This window comes from Adiantum capillus-veneris, chromosome 6 (genome assembly GCF_014529385.1).
Source record: "Adiantum capillus-veneris isolate H3 chromosome 6, ASM1452938v2, whole genome shotgun sequence".
Classification (NCBI taxonomy): domain Eukaryota; kingdom Viridiplantae; phylum Streptophyta; class Polypodiopsida; order Polypodiales; family Pteridaceae; genus Adiantum; species Adiantum capillus-veneris.
In genome coordinates, this window is record NC_140936.1 from 111,137,340 (window position 1) to 111,159,547 (window position 22,208).

A 22,208-nucleotide genomic window follows, 5' to 3' on the forward strand; every position below is an offset into this window, starting at 1 on the left:
AGAATATCGCTTTCAAGCAGCATTAAAAGGCAGGCATAAGCTGAATGCATCATCTGAAGCTTGAAACTTGTTGCATACACAGCCCTTTGACCACGATTGCGTACAAAGAAACACAAACAAACCATTTATGGCCAACATCAACATCAGTACTCACAAAGAACCATCCATACACGCTGACTGATACACCAATGCCTTAAACTACAAGGACTCAATATCATTCATATAAGTGACTACAGATAATCTTCAACGTTTTCCCACAACATCAACATCAGTACTCATAAAGAACCATCCATACATGCTGACTGATACACCAATGCCTTAAACTACAAGGGACCCAATATCATTCATATAAGTGACTACAGATAATCCTTCAAAGTCTTTCCACGATACATTCACAATCTAGAGGTAAAATAAGTCCCCAAAAAAAGAAAAAATCCACAAGCTTCAAAAGAATCCACACACAGTAATATTTGCAATAAAACTTGTAGAATCTGCGAAGTTGGACCAAAGAAAGACCCATGCCTTGCTTCATGTCAAGATTGTGTCCATTCTTGACCTAATCACAGAAGGTAAAATGGCTCCGTTACTCTTGAAATGGAGCTTTTGGGGATTTGACAAGCGATATGCGGCCGAGGTCAGTACGTCGCGAATTTTCTGATATTTTTGACTGTATTGCAGGTAACATACAACTCCATGATTAATAAGACAATGAACAAGAGCATCTTCTGAATCCGATAAAACTAAGTATCATCAGATGCATCTTGTGTAATAGTGTCCATTGATGTAACCACCTGCCATTGACCGCTTCACATTTGACTCAAACTGTTTTGGATGATCTTTAAGTACGTCTGCAGCTTCTTGATTGAGGGGATCATCAGGGTTGGGGTCCTGAATTGAAAACACAGTATCATCTAAAGTTTGATTACATACAAAACACACTAAAATTTATAACAATTGCCATGTACTGACCAGAAATAAGTACTGCAATCCATAGATAATGGAGTTGATACTCAGCACTGGTTTCCAATCTTCTCTCAATATGTTGAGGCACACATTGCCTTCCAAATCAATATTTGGGTGATATACCTATCATTTCCGGTTTTAACACTTAATTAGAGATACAAGTGCTTAATTAGAGAAAAGGCAGATCTGGATATACCTTAGTCTTGCACTTGACTTTGGGAGCTTCATGTGGGTATATGGGTGATATTTTGAAGCTAAAGACAAAAGTACCACCCCTGAAAAAGTATGCATACACTTTGGTACCCTTTGATAAACAGAAAGGATGACATGCTTTGAAAAGACTTCTTGAATGAAACTCCTTCGCAACACTTACATATAGTAACCTTCATCTGGTCGAATGGTTATTTCAAAGTTTAAAAGATCATCCTTTCCATTGGGAAAGGAAATGAAAGTTGTTTTGGACAAGTTCAGCTCGCTGATATCTGCAACAAGAGCGAATATGAAAACAAAATAGTATATCTTTTTGGGTGGGTGTGTTAGTCTGTTGTGTGTTTTAATGTGCCTTTTTCTTTTCTTTCTTGTTTGTAAAGGTTGGGTGTTTTCAGTTGGGACTGAGAGGCTTGGGTGATGGTCTCTCCTTCTTGCCTTGCCCTACAATTTTGAAGATGCTTTTGCAAGGCAATGGTTGGTTGAAGATGATTAGGAAAGGTTCTTGTCAAGACTGTGACAAACGCCAACTTTATTTGTTGGTTTCTTCCCTTGATTTTTATTTAATTTTTGGGACACTCTTTTTTTGAAATCACAAATGCTTGGACATTGCATGGCTAGTGTGAAATGGCCAATGGCCAAGAGCTTTACCCACAGGAATCAAGGCTAGGCAGCCACGAGATGGTTGGGCCGATTGGCACTGAAATCTGACTAGTAAAGGAGTGGCTAGGCTCAGTTGAGTCATTTAGGCCCAACCATCTCATAAGTTGGTGAGACTTCATAAGTTGGTGGGTAGTAGGAAATTAAACCAAATGGGAGATTTTAGCAGGAGAATCACACGAGGGAGCACCCAAATCGAGGAGGAGGAAAGAGGGGGCTGATTTGAGCTCAATTATGGACTATTGTGTGTGTGAGTAGTGGGTGCACGTGATCACAGCTTAAATGGAAAGCTTGCCTTCTCCTCTGTCGTATGTAGCACGATGATTCCACTCTCATGCATCTCTCTCCCCTTTTGAATACATATTCGTGATACCCAGCTCAAGGGATTCTCATATGTTATGTACAATTGTGGGGATTCTATGCTCGATTGTCAAGGCAAGAGCCTCTTGCACAAGTACCGAATCAGCTAATCACTGATTCAAAGCACGTACACGAGCTAACAAGACGATTTAGAGAGATTTCTTGCAAGAAATCTTGCCTTAATCAAAGGGCAAGTAACCCAATAGGTGCGGGAGCTCGTGGACTACCCACAAGAGCAATTGGCACACGAATCGAAGTCAAAAACAGAGAATTACAACTTGCTGTAATTTTTTTGCAGGTTTAGGGTTTTGGTCAATTTTGATGCCCAAATGCCCAGGAGCTTCAGGGATGCTAGAACTGTCAAACAGGTGTTTTGGTGCATTTTAGAGGCCAAAAACAGAGAATTCAGCGTGTTTATAAAAGTGCTCTAAAGTGTGTGAGAAATCACCGTTTGCTTGGGTTCTTGACCATGCTGACTTCTACTGGTGTTATGCAATAAGAATAAAGAAATACCAAAAGGGATGCCAACCTCTGGGGCCAACAGGGTGTCTTTGGCTACCAAGTGGTTTATTTGTGAAGTTTCTTTGTGTCCTTAAGTGCAGGGGAAGTTAAGACGGTTTATTTACAGGTGAAAGCTAAAGTTTACCGCCCTTTAATAAGGCTACATGTCACAAACTGATGACATGTCAAGCCACTGAAGAACGGAGCCAACCTGCACATCCCGGCCAAGGGGCCTAAACCCTAAATGAAGAAGCAACAGAAGAAGTTTTACCAACTTGCAAAGTCTTACTGAGTGGCCTATTTTCAAAGACGAGTTCCCACCAACTTATGGGACCCCGTCCGATGGGGCCCAGGGCACCTAAAGTCATTAAACTAAAGCGGGACCAACACACACACACACACACACAAACACACACACAAAGCATAGAGAACTGATGACGTGGCAACAACTATACGGACGCTCGCGAATTGCGTCGATAGTGCCATGTGGCAACTTCTACAAAATTCCGCGATTTGTGCTGCTGGCTCGTGACGTGGCAGGCTACAGATTTCCCTTATTTTGCTTTGGTTGCTTTTGAGAGGTCAGATGCTTTTGGAACTTGAATGCTTTTCATGTAAACTGCTTTTAAAGGCCAAGGGCCTTTAAATATGACTTGGATGCTTTTGGAACTTGAATGCTTTTCATGTAAACTACTTTTAGAGGCCAAGGGCCTTTAAATATGACCCATGGGCTCTCACTCTAGCAGTCTACCCGCGGGGGATGCAGAGCAGAGCCATGGGAGTTGTACTCAGTTGAAGCAATATAAAGTAATACCGAAAGGGGCGCCAAGGTTTGGGGCCAGTGCTCTCTTGGGGTGGGACTCCGCAACTCCCCGTCTCGTGTGTCGTGCACTCTCTATCTCTTTCAATTCAATTGTTATTTGAAGTGCTTAAGTTGTTCAGTCTGTTCTTTTCCATTGGCACGTGGTGCCCGTCCCGTTACACTACACGCCAGTTTCATGGTTCCGTCGCTGGGACCACATCACTTTTTTCTCAAGAAGTGAGCCTTGGTTTGTTTTGGGCTAAACACGTACTTGGAAATCCACTATGGCTGACAAGACGGATGACACCAGGGAAGAGGGCTCCTCTTCACAGGACACACAGGCTGTTACATTGTATGAGGTTGGCGAAAGTTCACGGCCACCATTGTCTGCACCTTTTATTGATGTGAATGCGCCACAAGCTCAAGGGATAATGGTTGGGCAACTAGATGAGGATGTGTTCAGGACATTGTTGGTTACTGCCATGAATGTGTTTACACGGTTGATGCAGAATCCCAATTTCTGCAAGTTCCACCAGTGTCACAGCAAGGCAGGCAATATTCTCATCCAGTAGAGCCTATTGAGGCTCATGGGCAAGGCCCAAATGTGTCCCATCAAAAGAGAGAGAGAGAGAGAGAGAGAGAGAGAGAGAGAGAGAGAGAGAGAGAGAGAGAGAGAGAGAGAGAGAGAGAGAGAGAGAGAGAGCGCATTCTCATGTTGTGGAGTAACAGGAGGCTCCAAGACAAACCCTTTTTGTCCATGAACAGGTGGCCAAGCCAATTCCTCAGGCTATACCAGTTCAGCCAGCCAAAGTGTCCAAATGTTGCTCTAAATGGATAGGAAACTACCTTCCAAGCTATGCATCAAGTATTTCCACCACTTGTAGTACATCTTGGGTATTTTGGAAGTGGATCAATGTTTCAAAGCATGACTGGTTATGTGCCTGGAAATTAGCAGTATAAGCCAAGAACTATGATAGACTTGGACACCCCAAGTCGAGAATCCGGCACGACACACGTAAGAGCAACTGAAAATCACTCAATACTTTCAATCACAACTGAGAGATACGACACCGCCCTGCGTAGTTTCGTGCCAAAAGGTATTGGCCCCAAAGTCTCGCGCCCCTTTCGGTATTTATTTTTATACTAATTCTGAGCAAAGTAAAATGTCTAAGGGTCCTCTCTCTCTGCTCAGTGCTCCCAAGCCAATCTGAGGGAGAGAGGCGCCTTGGCAACTCTTATAAAGGCCTCAAGTCCAAAAGCAATACATGAAAAGCTTCGAGTTCCAAAAGCATTGGCCCCCAAAAGCACCAGCGCTGCCAACGTGAACAGCGCCGCAAATCGCAGAAATTCCGTACAACTGTGCCATGTCAACAGTCAGCGTGATTCGCGGGTTCTGTCATACAACCAACCAGTTCCTACACAATCTGGAGGCCTTGCTTTATTTTGAAGTTTCTTGTGTCCCCTGGGCCCCATCAGACAAGACCTCATAAGCTGGAACAACTTAAATCATTTTATCTGTTAGTTTCCCTGGACTTTGTCCGGGTAGACATGCCACGTCATCACTGTGACATACCCCCCTCTTGAAAGAATTGTAATCGCCCTCGATTACGCCTGCAAATCAAACATAAGCCATTAGACACTGACGCACTTGCACAAAGACAAGAGTCGTTGAACATTCATATCACTACTTCCGTCGAGATCTTGGATGAGAATCATGATGAATCGGTAACATATTTAGCAATCACATCTAGCTCTATCACAGATCTCCACTAATGTCTCGATTGACTAAATCTTGTTACTATCATGTCCATCTCATCTCTTCGGAAAAAAGACCGAAATTCTGCAGTCATTTCATCTTTCAAACATGCACTCAAACACTACTGACTTGAGAGAGCACATATATCAGATTCATTTCAGGAATTCCTAGTTCAAAGGACTTCTCTCGTAAAGTCATCAGCAAAATACTACCAGCCTGTTAGTATCCCTGAAATCCAAAGGGAAATCAGTGACTTTATTCCATCTAGGTAATCTGTGACAAAGGAGCGGAGTAACTCCCCTCTTGTGCAGTCCCGTCTGCACCCAATTCAACCCTGCTGATCTCCAAGATCTCTCAACATAAAGTTCCAGTATCCGAGGAGTATCTGCCAGCTCCTCCATCCACTTCGCGTCCAATGTCGAATAGTTCTTGTTAGGTGCATCAGAATGATTGTTTACGCTTTGCTCAAGATGAGTGCTCCCAACTGTGCTCGAGATTCCTTTTAGTTCTTATGGAAGGGAGAGCCTTCCGTTCTTAATGGAAAGTGCTATGATCACAACAAAGTGAATGGACACTGTGCGTGAAAGTGTATGAAACTGAGAGAGAGAGAGAAGAGAGATACGACACCAGAGACGTTGTAAAACCCTCCTCCGAAGGCCCCACTCTCGTCGACGAGAGTGGTCTACTTTTTGATTGCACAAAGTGGTACAATGACGATGCAATGGACTGATGCAATCTGGGACTATGCCGATGACGACGACGGTGATGACGACGACGACACTAGGGCTGAAATCTGCAATCTTTCTACTGCTGTCCAAAAACGCTATGGGCTGAAATCTGCAAATCTTCTATGTGCTGAATTCTGATTCTATGTCCGTGACGATGTCGATGACGACGATGCGACGATGACGCGCTTGAAAACGCAGATGCTGAAATCTGCGTTTTCCGGGCTGAAACAGTAAACCTTGCGGAAACCGACCGTGTGGCGAGGAACTGTTGCGGGAAGGTGAGATCTGCGAGGTTCGGAACTTGATCTGCGAAGTCTAACTGCTGAAAACTGAAAACGCTGATGGTTCTGGAGTTTCCGTCGCGATGATGGTGCAAAACGCCAGGGCTGATCTGCAACCAAAAACTCTAGGGCTGAATTCTGGTGTTTCTATCGCCGGGATTCTGCAGATGCAAAAACGCTAGGCTGATCTGCTGTGATCTTGTCGCCGTGGCTCTGCAAATGCAAAACGCTGGCTGATCTGCTGTGGTCTGATCCAAAAACGCTAGGCTCTAGCTTGGGAGCAAAAACGCTAGGTCACTTGGGGGTTCTGCTGATGTTCTGCTAAGAAGGTGCTTGTTGAGCATGTGCTCCTGCTGCCTCTTCTGCCATTTAGTGCTAACTTGGGTTTGCTTATATATTAACTTAGCAAATTGCCCTACCTACTTTTGTTGGGAAGTCACTTAAAAATAATAAGTGAAAAATATCAAAAATAGGGAAAATAGGCTAAATGCATTGGAAAATTCCCTTGACTGAATTTGATCGATTCTGAAGGGAATACTGATGATCATGCTGTGTGCAACCAGAGGATATGCATCTATACTAAGTGACTGGGCATGCACGGTCTACGAATAGACTCACAAAAGTGCCAGATCACTTCTAAATCTAGACTGACTCGACTGACTGAACCCTGATCATGCTGTAGCTTGGCCACGGACACATAGGGTTGGATGTGTCACGTGACAGTTCTAGACCGAAAGCCTCAACATAAAGTTCCAGTATCCGAGGAGTATCTGCCAGGTCCTCCATCCACTTCGCGTCCAATGTCGAATAGTTCTTAAATTTAACTAAGAGCCACTGTATCACTTTACCTTTCACTTTCCTTTCCTTGTGAGCCAGTATTTATTTTGGAACAAGAGTCTCCTCACTCTCGTCTACTTCAGGTTCTCCTCGGGCTCCCTATCGATTGGTACCTCACCTTTGAAAGGTTTTATCATACTCACATGAAAGGAATTGTGAATCTTCCAAGTATCTAGCAGCTTCAGTCTGAAGGATACATTGTTGATCTTCTCTTGAATCTGAAAAGGGTCATAGTATCGCATACTCAGCTTTGGAAAAAGCCACTCCTTTCCCTTCCGTTTCCGTAGGCATGCCTTCTCAAACTGTAAGACCACCCAATCATCTTTTGTAACAGACTTGGACACTCCAAGTCAAGAATCAATGGCGACAGCACCAAATAACCACATCAAAACAATTCACAGATCACAATAGATTTGCACTGGATCGGCAGAGTTCCGTGCCTAGAGATATTGGCCCCAAAGACTGGCACCCCTTTCGGTATTTCTTTATGTAATAAATCAATGTCAAAGTACAAAGAGCGGTTAGGGTTTCACTCTCAGACTCTACGTCCAGATGCTCTGAGAAGTGAGCCCTAAACCACTAATTTGAAGGTTACAAGGGATGCCCAAAAGTAGAGCCCCAAGCTTCAGAACAAAACCAAAAATTCTCTCTCTCTCAAACCCCTTTACGGCTTTCAAAAATAAAGCAATTAATCTCTCTCTCTCTCTCTCTCTCTCTCTCTCTCTCTCTCTCTCTCTCTCTCTCTCTCTCTCTCTCTCTCTCTCTCTCTCTCTCTCGCCAAGGCATAGAGAAAAAGAAAGGAATTGCGTCGCCCATGCTGATGCTTTTCACCTCCGCAAATCCCGGAAATCTGTACACTGCTGCCACGTGGCATATCAGCCGCCAGATTAGGGTTTCCAGCCAATTTAGGGTTTCAGCCAGCAGTTAGGGTTAGGGTTTCCAGTAATTAGGGTTTTGAAAATTAGGGTTTCTGACACAAATTAGGGTTTGTAGGAAATTAGGGTTTCTGGCAGAAATTAGGGTTTCTGCTGTCGGTAGCCACGTCATGACTTTGTGACATACCCCCCTCTTGAAAGCATTGTAATCGACCGCGATTACGCATGCAAAACCGACAAAAGCAATAAACCGTCTTAGCAGAAACTGACTGTTAGTACCTACGTACTAGGAACACACATCTAGCACATGTACCAAATCGACAGTCACATCACACGATATCACAAGACATCATTAGACATCACGGGACATCACATGACATTCAACATTCATTCGGATCTTAGACCATGATTTATCGGCAATGTAGCTAGCAATCGCATCTAGGTCCAATCGGGACCTCATCGATGTCCGATTGACTAACCCCTATTGCAACCATGTCTATTCGAGATCAATCAGACCAAAATGTTGCAATCATTTCGTCTATCAGTTCCTACACTTAAAAAGAAGTCAAGAACAAATCAGTATCATAATAAAAAATTCCATTTCATTAAAGTCAGACAGCAAAATACTGTCAGCTTTCAGTATCCCTGACGCTCAAAGAAACATCAGTGACTCTAGTATCTAAATCAAGGCATCTCTTGACAAAGGAGCGGAGTGACTCCCCTCTTTTGCATCCCACTGCACCAGATCTCCGACCAAGCTGAATTCAAGGTTCCATTTGAAATAGACTATGCTAAACTAAAAGCATCGAGGTAAAGTTTCACAATCTGAGGAGTATCTGCTAGGTCCTCCTCCATCCACTTTGCATCCAATGCAGGATAGTTCTTGAACTTAACCAAGAACCGCCTTCGGACTTTACCTTTATTCTTCAAAATCTGTTCAGGAACAAGGATCTCCCCGTTTCTTCCACTTCAGGTTGCTCATCATGCTCCCCATCATCAGGCACATCACCCTTAAAAGGTTTCAAGAGACTCACATGTAATGCATTGTGAATCCTTCAAGTATCTAGCAGTTTCAATAGGAAGGAGACATCATTTATCTTTTCAGTGATCTGGAAAGGTCCATAGTATCGTATACTAAGCTTTGGAAAAAGCCTCTCCTTTTCTTTTTTCTTTCTTAGGCGCGCCTTCTCAAAACCTAAGAGCACCCAATCATCATCCTTCAATTTCAAATTGCGAGGATGGCGATCCGCTGCCTTTTTCTGTCGTTCTTGAGACTTCTGCAAAGTCTCGCGAACCTTGGTAGAAGCCGTATCCAAATCTCGCATGTATTCATCCGCTTCAAAGATCTGATTTTTCATGCTTAGGAAGGGTGGAACCTTCGCAGCACCTTCAACAATCTCAAATGGCGCCTTCCCCGTCGAAGAGTGTATCGTGTTATTGTAGGCAAATTCCACCAAAGGTAGGTACTTTCCCCATTGAGCCTTCTGATCCGAGATATAAGACTTCAATCAATCTAGAGCCACTGAATTTCCAATCTCAGATTGCCCATCAGTCTGCAAGTGGAACGATGACGAAAACTGCAACCGCATGCCAATGTTCTCCCAAATTGCCTTCCAAAACAAACTCGTAAATCTAGGGTCTCTGTCGGAGACAATCGTCTCGAGCATGCCATGTAGTCTGAAGATCTGGGCCACAAACAGTCTCGCTAAGTGATCCGGCTTGACTATTTTCTTCACTGGAATGAAATGAGCCTGTTTGCTAAATCTGTCAATAACAGTCCAGATACCATCGTGACCACTCTGTGTTCTCGAAAGATAAAAAATGAAACCCATTGCAATACTTTCCGAGGGGCGGGTGGGTATGGGTAAAGGCTCTAACAATCCCTGTGCCTTATGACTGTCAAACTTGACCTTCTGGCATACTAAGCAACTACGCACAAATTCTTCCACATCCTTTTTGAGTCTCGGCCAAAAGAAGTATCTCTCTAACCCCTTCATGGTGGTAGCAATGCCGCGGTGACCCGTAAAAGGTGGACAGTGGCATTCAGTCATAACCTTTTCCCTCAACGGCTATGTAACGCACAACATAGCCTTTCTCATCAAGTAGCCTTCCCGAATGGAGTATCCTGCTATTGTTCCCCCATCCCCTATCTGTGTGAAAATATCTGCAAAATCTGTATCTGCGGCATACTGATCGACCATATCCTCGAAGCTCCTAGGATGTATCACAGAAATAGCCAAAACCAACGGCTTCCAAGACAAAGCATCTGCCACCACATTCTTTTGTCCCTGCACATGGACAATCTAGAAGTGAAACAGTGACAAGATGTTTACCCACCGCATCTGCTTTTCCGAAAGCTGCTTCTGTGACAAGAAGTAGCGCAAACTCTGATGGTCTGTAAAGACAGTAAAATCCGCTCCGAGTAGGTAATGCCGCCACTGAGTAAGAGCATGGATAACCGCCAAAAGCTCTTTCTCATAAATCTGTGCTGTCATCTCCAGCCTAGTGAACAATCGGCTCTCGCAAGCAATGACATGGCCTTCTTGCATCAAGACCGCACCCAGACTACGACCACAAGCATCACAATATACTTCAAATGACTTCTGCAAATCCGGCAAAGTCAAAACGGGTCCCGTAGTCAATTTCTCTTTCAATGTCTGAAAGGTAGTCACCTCTGTGGATCCCCAAGAGAAACGGACTCCTTCCTGTGTCAAGATATGCAAAGGGGAAGCAACCTTTGTAAACTTTCGTATGAACCGCCTGTAGTACGAACACAGTCCCAAGAAGCTTCTAACTTCATGGACATCCTTCAAGTCGGGCCAATCACGTATAGTCTCTATCTTGGCCGGATCCATTTGCACTCCTGCTGCTGAGACAATGTGTCCCAAAAAGTGTATCTCTGGTCGGAAAAATTCACTTTTCGTTGCATTAATCACTAACTTGTGATCTCGTAATGCCTGAAAGACCTGAAGCAGATGATCTCTGTGTTCTGCATCATTCTTGGAGAAAACAATGATGTCGTCAAAGAAAGTGCCAACAAATAGCCTATACTCTCGAAAAATCATGTCCATCATCCGGTTAAATGTCGCAGGAGCATTGGTTAAGCCAAAAGGCATCACCAAAAACTCAAATAACCCAAAAGTCGTCCGAAAGGCTGTCTTGTAGACGTCTCCCGGTACGATTCGGATCTGATGATATCCACTCTTCAGGTCAATCCTGCTATAGCACGAGGATCCCTGTAACCTGTCGAGTATATCATCGATCCTAGGAATCGGAAATCTGTTCTTGATGGTGATTTTGTTGAGAGCTCTATAATGGATGCACATCCTCCAAGATCCGTCTTTCTTCAAAACCAATAACACTGGAGAGCAATACGGTGAAGTACTAGGCTGAACAAGACTCTTTTCCAAGAGGTCTTTCACTTGGTTCATAATCTCTTCATTCTGTGCTCGGCTCACACGATAAGGTGGCCGGTTTGGTGGTGTGCTTCCAAGTATCAGATCAATGGTATGATCTTCAGGACGAGCAGGAGGTAACTCTCCTGGTAGGCCCTCTGAGAAGCAATCGGCGTGAGAGTGGAGAAAATCTTGGCGTTCTTTATCAAATTTAGATATATTTGTCCTATCCTTATCGCTCAAATCTTTCAAAAAAGATGGAGTAAACAAACAGACTGGATTTCATTAATTTTGAAATGGCCGAAGCCGATACAATAGGGACAGACTCGCCCTTCAATTTAATATCAAGTACAATTGTTCTGCCCTTCTTTGTAGTCAAAGTCGCTTTTCTCGCCCGATAATCGACCACGGTGTTGTTCTTGTGGTACCAGGGAATCCCTAAGAGAACATCACAACCCTCCAAAGGCATTATGAAGAAGTCCTCATGCCCCAAATACCCCTGACAATGCAACCGAAGTTTGCCAATGACAGGTGTAATGGCTACGTCCTTGCCGAGTGCCGCTAGAACTGCCTCCGCAAGTGGTCCCATCCGATCGGGAGTGATCTCGAGCCGCGCCGCCAATTCCGGTGAAATGAAGTTGGCCTTGGCTCCTCCATCAAAGAAGATCAGGGCCTCTTGATCTTTTACTTTGCCCCAAGCTCGGCAAAGTTCTGTACTCTCGTCCAAAGTGTTGAGATCGGTACCGACACAATCTGGAACCAGTCCTGTTTTCATCTTGCCTTTTCGTCCACGTTCCTCAGCTACTCTCGAACTCTCAGGCCTATCGTCGTCCTTATCATTCTGTTCTTTCTGTGCCTTTTTAGGGCACTTTGCGGAGATGTGTCCATGTTCCCCGCATCCAAAGCACTTCCCCTCCTTGATGAATCGAGCTCGCTCCTGAGGAGTAAGCTTGGGTCGTGCATCCTTTTTCTCTGGGTTGCTCTTTTTCTTTCTACTTTAATTCCCAGAAGTCTGTTCGGCTCGTTTTGTCATGGCCTCATTTGTGGGGTAGGTCAGACTGCCAGAGTGAATGGCAAAGCCCCGTTTCGCATGACTCATCAACTCCTAAATAGAAGCTGACTTCTGCTCCAAGCAGTGATCTCGGATCTCTGTCGGTAGACCCAAGGTGAACCGCTCAATCTGTTCTCTGAACGAGATCTTCTTGAATGAAGAGGCGGGTAGAAAAGAGCTCCATAATCTTTCACAGTAAGCATTGATTGTATCTTTCTTGGTCATCCGAAGATGGTTCCAAGTAGCTCGTATATCTCGTTCATACTCTTGCGTCAACCAAGAAGAAATAAAAAGCTTATTTCAGCCATTTAACTGGCGCAGTCTTGTTTAAAAGAAGCGTGGACCACCAAGAGAGCATTCCCCTTAAAGTAAGAGGCAGCTCTCCGAATCTTGGAGTGCTCTGAATAGCGTCCTCCCGCGAAAGCGATGTCAAACTGCTGTATAAAAGACAAAGCCTTCGAAGCATCTGAGTATCCTGAAAAAGTATCAAACTTGATCGAGTGGCCACTTTCCTTAAACTCTCAGACTTTCTTGCTTTTATCTTCGAGAAAGTAATACTGGTTGGCTTTGTAAAAATTCTTCTTGTTCGCATAAAAATTTCCGTCATCGGAATCTAAGCTGTCTGTAGACGAGTCCTCGGTAGAACTGTCAGTCTCTGGGCGAGATTTAGCCTTCTTTGCCTTTTTCTTGCCCTTTCTGAAGCTTTGTTTCTTGCTTCGCTTTTTACCTTTTCTGTCTTCTTCGCTTGAAGAGCTAGAAGAACTGTCAGAAGAAGAAGAAGAACTGGGTACTCCTTCAAATCGAACACGCTTCTTCTGTTTCTTTGCTTTGTCAAATGTCGACTGACGACCCAAATAACCTGGGAAGTCAGTGCTTTTCTTCTGCTTTTTTGCCGTGCTTTTTGGCTTTCTTTTGCGTGTCAAAAAGCTGAGCAATCCGTGCATCAACCACCTCTTGTAATTCCTTCTCTGAATACTGTTTGTGATCAGAAGGTTTCTTGAGAGCAGGTTTCAGGGGTGTTATAGTGGTTTTCTGCCACTGCGCATGCACTTCCTGAAAAGAAGTCTCGCTCATGTATTTTGCCAATTTCGGATCCTTCGCAAAACTGAGCATCATCTTTGTTGCACCGCCGATCAATTGACGACGCTTCATCTCTCTTTGCTCCGCCTGAGTAGGTCGAGGCGGGCCATACTCTCTGCCGGAATCTTCGTTTGGATCCCTGCCCGCATGTCCAGATGCAGAGGGAGTCGACTGATCCTTGCATGAAGCCATAGGTGCCGCGGAAAAAAAAAATTGGGGATCGGTTTTCACGTAGAAGAGAAATCGGTCGTGCTCTAATACCACTATAACAGACTTGGACACTCCAAGTCAAGAATCAATCGCGACAGCACCAAATAACCACTTCAAAAGAATTCACAGATCACAATAGATTTGCAGTGGCCCGGCGGAGTTCCGTGCCTAGAGATATTGGCCCCAAAGACTGGCGCCCCTTCTTGTATTTCTTTATGTATTGAGCCGTTAGAGTTTCACTCTCAGACTCTGCGTCTAGATGCTCTGAGAAGAGAGCCCTAAACCACTAATTTAAAGGTTACAAGGGATGCCCAAAAGCAGAGCCCCAAAAGCTTCAGAACAAAAGCAAAAATTCTCTCTCTCTCAAACACCTATAGGGCTTTCAAAAATAAAGCAACTAATCTCTCTCTCTCTCTCTCTCTCTCTCTCTCTCTCTCTCTCTCTCTCTCTCTCTCTCTCTCTCGCCAAGGCGTAGAGAAAAAGCAAGGAATTGCGTCGCCCATGCTGATGCTTTCAACCTCCGCAAATCCCGGAAATCCATACACTGTTGCCACGTGGCATATCAGCCGCCAGATTAGGGTTTCCAACCAATTTAGGGTTTCAGCCAGCAGTTAGGGTTAGGGTTTCCAGTAATTAGGGTTTCTGAAAATTAGGGTTTTTGGCAGAAATTAGGGTTTCTGCTGTCAGTAGCCACGTCATGACTTTGTGACATACCCCCCTCTTGAAAGCATTGTAATCGACCGTGATTACGCCTGCAAAACCGACAAAAGCCATAAACCGTCTTAGCAGACACTGACTATTAGTACCTACGTACTAGGAACACACATCTAGCACATGTACCAAATCGACAGTCACATCACATGATATCACACAATATCACAGGACATCACGGGACATCACATGACATTCAACATTCATTCGGATCTTAGACCATGATTTATCGACAATGTAGCTAGCAATCGCATCTAGGTCCAATCGGGACCTCATCGATGTCCGATTGACTAACCCCTATTGCAACCATGTCTATTCGAAATCAATCAGACCAAAATGCTGCAGTCATTTCGTCTATCAATTCCTGTACTTAAAAGAAGTCAAGAACAAATCAGTATCATAATCAGGAATTCCATTTCATTAAAGTCAGACAGCAAAATACTGTCAGCTTTCAGTATCCCTGACGCTCAAAGAAACATCAGTGACTCTAGTATCTAAATCAAGGCATCTGTTGGCCAAGCTGAATTCAAGGTTCCGTTTGGAATAGACTATGCTAAACCAAAAGCATCGAGGTAAAGTTTCACAATCTGAGGAGTATCTGCTAGGTCCTCCTCCTCCATTCACTTCGCATACAATGCAGGATAGTTCTTGAACTTAACCAAGAACCACCTTCGGACTTTACCTTTATTCTTCGTATCCTTATGTGCCAAAATCTGTTCAGGAACACAGATCTCCTCGTTTTCTTCCACTTCGGGTTGCTCATCAAGCTCCCCATCATCAGGCACATCACCCTTAAAAGGTTTCAAGAGACTCACATGGAATGCATTGTGAATCCTCCAAGTATCTGGTAGTTTCAATCGGAAGGAGACATCATTTATCTTTTCAGTGATCTGGAAAGGTCCATAGTATCGCATACTAAGCTTTGGAAAAAGCCTCTCCTTTCCTTTTTTCTTTCTTAGGCGTGCCTTCTCAAAACTTAAGAGCACCCAATCATCCTCCTTCAATTTCAAATCGCGACGATGGCGATCCACTGCCTTTTTCTGTCGTTCTTGAGACTTCTACAAAGTCTCGCGAACCTTGGCAAAAGCTGTATCCAGAGCTCGCGTATATCATCCGCTTCAAAGATCTGATCTTTCGTGCTTAGGAAGGGTTGAACCTTCGCAGCACCTTCAACAATCTCAAATGGCGCCTTCCCCGTCGATGAGTGTATCGTGTTATTGTAGGCAAATTCCACCAAAGGTAGGTACTTTTCCATTGAGTCTGCTGATCCAAGATATAAGACTTCAATCAATCTAGAACCACTGAATTTGCAATCTCGGATTGCCCATCAGTCTGCGGGTGGAACGATGACGAGAACTGCAACCGCGTGCCAATGTTCTCCCAAATTGCCTTCCAAAACAAACTCGTGAATCTAGGGTCTCTGTCGGAGACAATCGTCTCAGGCATGCCATGTAGTTTGAAGATCTGGGCCACAAACAGTCTCACTAAGTGATCCTGCTTGACTGTTTTCTTCACTAGAATGAAATGAGCTTGTTTGCCAAGGCGTGGAAAAAAAAGAAAAGCCTGCGTCGCCCAAGCTGATGCTTTTCACCTCCACAAATCCCAGAAATCCGTACACTGCTGCCACGTGGCATATCAACGGCCAAATTAGGGTTTCCAGCCAATTTAGGGTTTCAGTCAACAATTAAGGTTAGGGTTTCCCAACAATTAGGGTTTTTGAAGATTAGGGTTTGTGGCAGAAATTATGGTTTCTGCTGTCGGTAGCCACGTCATCACTTTGTGACATCTTCCTTCAGCTGCAAGTCGCAGCAGAGCCCTAAAAGCAGTTAAACTCAAAAACAAACTTCCCCAGACGCAATTGGTCCTCAAAAACTGTCAGAAAAGCAGTCTGTCCATATTACAAAAATCTGTACAGTCTGCAACGTCAACAACGCGTTTCGTAGAAGTCCGTACTACCACGTGAGCTGCCTGTCAGCGCGTTTTACGAGCCTCCGTACTGTCTACCACGTCATCATCTGTGGAACTACCATGTCCGTACAGTGTGTCCACATTATCCTGCGGGCAGTAGTGCCACATCATCATTTTGTGACAACTAGTGCCTTATGCTTGTCAAAATTGACCTTTTGGCATACTAAGCAACTGCGAACAAACTCATCTTCATCCTTTTTCAGCCTCGGCCAGTAGAAGCAACACTCACACCATTCAAGGTGGTATCTATGTCGTGGTGGCCCAAAAAAGGTGGACAATGGCACTCTGTCAAAACCTTTTCCCTCAAAGGCTATGTAACACACAACATCGTTTTTCACATCAAATAGCCATCCCGTATGGGATAGCCTCCAACTGTCTCCCCACTCTCTAGCTGGTTAAAGATGTCTGCAAAATCAGGATCGATGGCATACTGATCTACCATATCCTCGAAGCTTCTGTGATGAATCACAGAAATAGCTAGAACCAAGGGCTTGCCAGACAGCACGTCTGCCACTAAATTCTTATGTCCCTGAACATGGACAATGTAGAAATGAAACTGTGACAGAATGTTAGCCCACCTCATATGCTTTTCCGAAAGCTGCTTCTGAGACTGCTTTTGCAAGTCTGGCAAAGCTAACACTAGACCCATATTCAATTTTTCCTTGAGAGTCTGAAAGGCTGCAATATCTGACGGTCCCTAAGTAAAGGAACATCTTTCTGAGTCAACACATGCAAAGGAGAAGATATCTTTGCAAATTTTCGAATGAACCGCCGATAATATGAGCACAAACCCAAAAAGCTTTGGATCGGGCCACTCACGAATGGTCTCAACTTTGGCTGCGTCCGTCTTTACACCTTCCGCTGAGACGATGTGTCCCAAAAAGGGTATTTCTTGCAAGAAAAACTCGCACTTCTCACATTTACTACCAGTCTATAAACTTCATGAATATTCTTCAGATCGCACCAATCACGAATGGTCTTACTTTGGCCGGGTCCATTTTTACACCTTGCATTGAGACGATGTGTCCCAAAAAGTGTATCTTTGGCAAGAAAAACTCGCTCTTTATCGCATTTACTACCAATCTATATTGCCGCAATGCCTGGAAAACCTATAACAGATGATATCTATGCTCTGCCTCACTCTCGGAGAAGATGATGATGTCCTATCCATCATGCGGTTGAATGTAGCGGAGCATTCGTGAGACCAAAGGGCATCACCAAATACTCGTACAAACCAAAAGTTGTCCTGAAAGCTATCTTGTAGACGTCCCCAGGAACAATTCGGATTTGATAATAACCACTCTTCATATCAATTCTGCTAAAGCAAGTAGAACCCTGAAGTCTGTCGAGTATATCATCGATCCTCGAGATAGAGAATATGTTCTTGATAATAATTTCATTGAGAGCTCTATAGTCAATGCACATTCTCCAAGATCCATCTTTCTTTAAAACCAACAACATAGGCGAACACAGAATGGTGAAGTACTAGGCTGGATGAGACCCTTCTTTTACCTGGTTCATTATTTCTTCATTTTGGGCTCGGCTAACTCGGTAAGGTGGCCGGTTCGGTGGTGTGTTACTGGGAATCTGATGAGCGCGAAGCGGTGTGTGCAAGTGATAGAGCACGCGAGGAAGTGCAGGGTGTGTGCAGAGAGAGGTGGCAATAGCCTGCAAGAGAGAGGGCGCTAGCAGAACGAAGAGGGAGAGAGAGAGAGAGCGCTACTTGTTAGTTGAGGGGAATAATAGAGTGGGCAAAATTGGCTCACATGTTCCCTTTATTAAAAGTATAGGACCAATTTAATGTTAGTGGCCAAGTTCAATGTGAACTTGGCCAAAGGTTAATAACCTTAATAACTATACACAAAGGGAGCCATTTGGGCCTTTAACCCAACAACCTCCCACTTAAAAGGCATAAATGGCGCCTTTAAGCTACGTGACTCCCACCATCTCTATGCATAGATGATGTTGTGCTTTGAATAAGCACTTAGTGAGAGCATCTGCTGGATTTTGTGATGTATGGACCGTAACCAATGTAATAAGGTTATCCTCAAGCACTTCTTGTATGAAGTGATACCGCACATCAATATGCTTTGTGCGTGCATGAAACATGGCATTCTTTGCCAGGCATATGGCACTTTGGCTATCACAACCAAGCATAGGTGCCTTGGCAGGCAAACCAAACTCACTCTATAGGCATGCTAACCAAATAGCTTCTTTAGAAGCTTCAGTGGCTGAAATATATTCAGCCTCTGTAGTAGACAATGCAACAATCTTTTGCAATCTAGAACACCATGAAAACAACACCACCTGCAAGAGTAAACACATAGCCACTTGTGGATTTCCGTGTATCCACATCACCAGCCATGTCAGAGTCACAAAATTCCTTCAACTCCAATGGTCCTTTACCATAGCATAGGCATTTGTTTTTAGTCCCTTTCAAGTACCTCATAATGGACTTTACTACATCCCAATGCAACCTGCCTAGATTAGCCATAAACCGGCTCACAACTCCCACTGCATGGGCTATGTCAGGCCTAGTAGCAACCATAGCATACATAAGTGAACCACAAGCTGAAGCATAAGGCACACTTTGCATGTCATTGGCTTCTTCCTCCTTTGACTTAGGACAATCATCCTTGGAGATTTTGACATATGGCTGTAATGGCACACCAAGAGGCTTTGCTTCAGCCATGTTAATTCTGTGCAGCACCTTTTCAATGTACTTTTCTTCCGACAAATACAATAGGCGCTTGTCTCTTTGCCTTGTAACACGCACTCCAAGTATATGTTCAGCTTCCCCAAGGTCTTTCATTGAAAATGCAGATTTCAGTTGCCCTTTAAGAGCATCAACAGTGCTTCTTTTCTTTGCAGCTATCAACATATCATCCACATAGAACACAAGAATGATAGGGCTGCCATCCTCATCACGTTTGGTGTACAAACAATGGTCTGTATGGCTTCTTTTGTAACCATGTTTAAGCATGAAGCGATCAAACTTCTTATACCATTGTCTACATGATTGTTTCAGCCCATACAAGCTTCTATTGAGCATACATACCAAATGTTCATTGCCAGGAATGACAAAACCCTCGGGTTGCTTCATGTAAAGCTCTTCTTCCACATCACCATGCAAGAAAGCGGTATGTATATCCATTTGGTCCATTTCCAAAGCAAGAGCAACCACTATGGCAAACAATACACGCAAAGTGGTCATCTTCACAACAGGAGAGAACACTTTCAGAAAGTCTATGCCCTTGATTTGAACATATCCCTTTGCAACTAGCCTTGCCTTATACTTGGGTTTTGCATCAACAGTCTTGATTTTATACACCCATTTGTTAGGAATAGCCTTCCTGCCTTTGGGCAATTCCACCAAATCCCAAGTATGATTAGCATGCAAAGCTTTAATCTCTTCCTGCATAGTCGTGCTCACATGTCTTTGCCTCTTTATACGTAAGAGGCTCTCCCTCATCTGTCAACATAATGTAATGTAAAGAGGGGTCATATCTGCTCATAGGCCGTCTTTGACGAGTAGACCACCTCACCAATGATCCACATTATCCGGCAATGGGTTTACATCAGGTGGCATGATAAAATCATCAACAATGGGCTGCTGTACATCATTTTCAGCATTGTTTCGTGGCTGCAAATGCCCTTCAGGAGCCTCAATTTGCTGCCCAACATCATCTGGCTCAAACACCACTGGATCATCTACATTTTCAGCCATATGTGGTGCATCCTGAGGGTCAAAAATAGGCCTAACAAGTGGCTGGTCATGCTGAAATTTGACCCTTTTATGGTCATGCTTTGAGGCACAATTGTTTTGAAGCAGCCTTGCCTCATTAAAAACAACATCCCGGCTGCATACTACCCTTTTGAGCTGAGGTAACCAAATCCTGTAACCCATTTCGCCTTCTTCACCATATCCCATGAAAAGGCCTTTAATGGACTTGGCATCTAGTTTACTCCTCAACTCAGGTTTAACATGCACAAAAGCCTCACAACCAAAAATGTGTAAGTGATCGTATAAAGCAGGCTTGCCAGACCAAACCTCTTCAGGGATGTCACCTTTCAAAGACATGTGAGGGGATCGATTGCATATATGCACTGCAGTTTTCAAAGCTTCTCCCTAAAATCCATGAGAGAGATTAGCTGTGGACACCATGCATCTCACCCTCTCACAAAGTGTCCTGTTGAATCTTTCAGTCACACCATTAGAAGAGGGGCTATATGGCACAGTAAGCTCCCTCTTAATGCCCAAATTTTCACAAAATTTATTAAATTCAACACCTGTGAACTCCCCCCCATTGTCCGTACGCAAACATTTTAGTTTTCTACCTGTTCGGGTGGTCACAAATGCATGAAATCTCTTAAAAAGCAGCAAAGACTTCATCCTTAGATTTAAGCAAATAAACCCAAATTTTCCTAGAATGATCATCAACAAAGGAGACAAAATAGCATGCACCTCCCATAGACTTAGTAGGCATGCTACATACATCCGAATGTACAAGATCAAGCACACAAGATTTACGAGAGACACCGGAGTAATAAGAACGCTTTACTTGCTTGCCATATTGACATTCATTACAAAAGTCAAGCTTTGTGCCTTTAGCATCAAGCTTGTTCAAAGTACAAAGTTTAGAAAGGCCCTTTTGGCTCATATGGCCAAGCCTCTTGTCCCACAACTCCATGTGAGAGTTAATTTCAGCCAATGCAATAAACTTGCCCAACACGGCCTTTCCATGCAAGCAGTAAAGTGTCCCTTTCTTTGTGCCCTTTACAATCAGCCTTGAGCCTTTAGTCATTTTCCATGATCCTCTCTCAAACAAGATGTTGTAACCATGCATATCCATCTGACCAACAGAAAGGAGACTCTTCTTGATTCCCGGCACATATCTAACTCATGCAAGACAAGCTCATTTGTGCCATCTATAGAGAGATGCACAGTGCCAATACCGTCAATGGAGCATGCATGATTGTTTCCAAGGTATACATGGCCTCACTTGCCTGCATCAAAAGTAGAGAAACACTCCTCGATAGGAGTCACATGAAATGAAGTACCGGAATCAACAATTAAAGTCTGGGATAATGCATCATTGACAGTCAACAAAGCATCAATAAGATCACTCTTGGTGATCTGCACGTCCTGTGAATGAACATTAAGAGAGGCATCAATGACATAAGCATCATCATCTGACAAAGTGGCACACAAGATGTCCTCTACATTTGACAGCTCCTCAATCACAACACTAGAAGCCACATTGGCCTTCTCTTTGTCCTTTGAGCTATCCTGTGCATCTGTCTTGACTTCCTTCTTCTCTTTCTTTTTGTCTCCACCATTCTTTTTCCGTTCTAACTCAGCTTTGTAGTACCTGCAATCGGGTTTCTTGTGACCTTTCCTGCCACACTGATAGCAAGTCACATCACCCTTGCCTTTGCTGGCATTTCCCCTTTCCTTACTCTTACTCTTATTCCTTTGTGCATATACATTCTTCTTTTCTGTCCTGCCTCTAACCATGTTGGCAGAGCTGCCTCCCTCTCCACTTGCTTTCCTCCTGATTTCCTGATTCAAGATAGAACCCCTAACACCATCAAAGATCAAATTGGGGTTATTCGAAAATGAAACCACCAATGTTTCCCATGACCCAGGTAAGGTCATAAGCAAAAAGATAGCTTTCAGCTTATCATCAAAAGGAGGCAAGCCTGAATCTTGTAACTGCGACAAAGTACCTGCAAACAACGACAAGTGCTCTGCAGCGCTCTTGGACTCATCTAGTTGCATGCCGACAAGTTTTCGCATCAAATGTACTTGGTTAACAGGTG

The 22,208-nt window shown here is 43.9% G+C and overlaps 1 protein-coding gene across 2 annotated transcripts in view; it reads right to left on the reverse strand.

The window, feature by feature from the left end:
• Nucleotides 1-318: 318 nt before the first annotated feature.
• RCE1 (RUB1 conjugating enzyme 1) overlaps nucleotides 319-22,208 on the reverse strand; it is a 48,368-nt gene continuing 26,478 nt past the window's right edge. For both annotated transcript variants that reach the window (XM_086514654.1, XM_086514655.1), the window contains exons 3-6: nucleotides 1,337-1,445; nucleotides 1,160-1,238; nucleotides 970-1,086; nucleotides 319-888 (exon numbers count right to left, since the gene is read on the reverse strand). In XM_086514654.1, coding sequence (XP_086370780.1) covers nucleotides 751-888; nucleotides 970-1,086; nucleotides 1,160-1,238; nucleotides 1,337-1,445 — 443 coding nt within the window. In that variant the 3' untranslated portion in view covers nucleotides 319-750. The remainder of the gene's footprint in view (nucleotides 889-969; nucleotides 1,087-1,159; nucleotides 1,239-1,336; nucleotides 1,446-22,208) is intronic.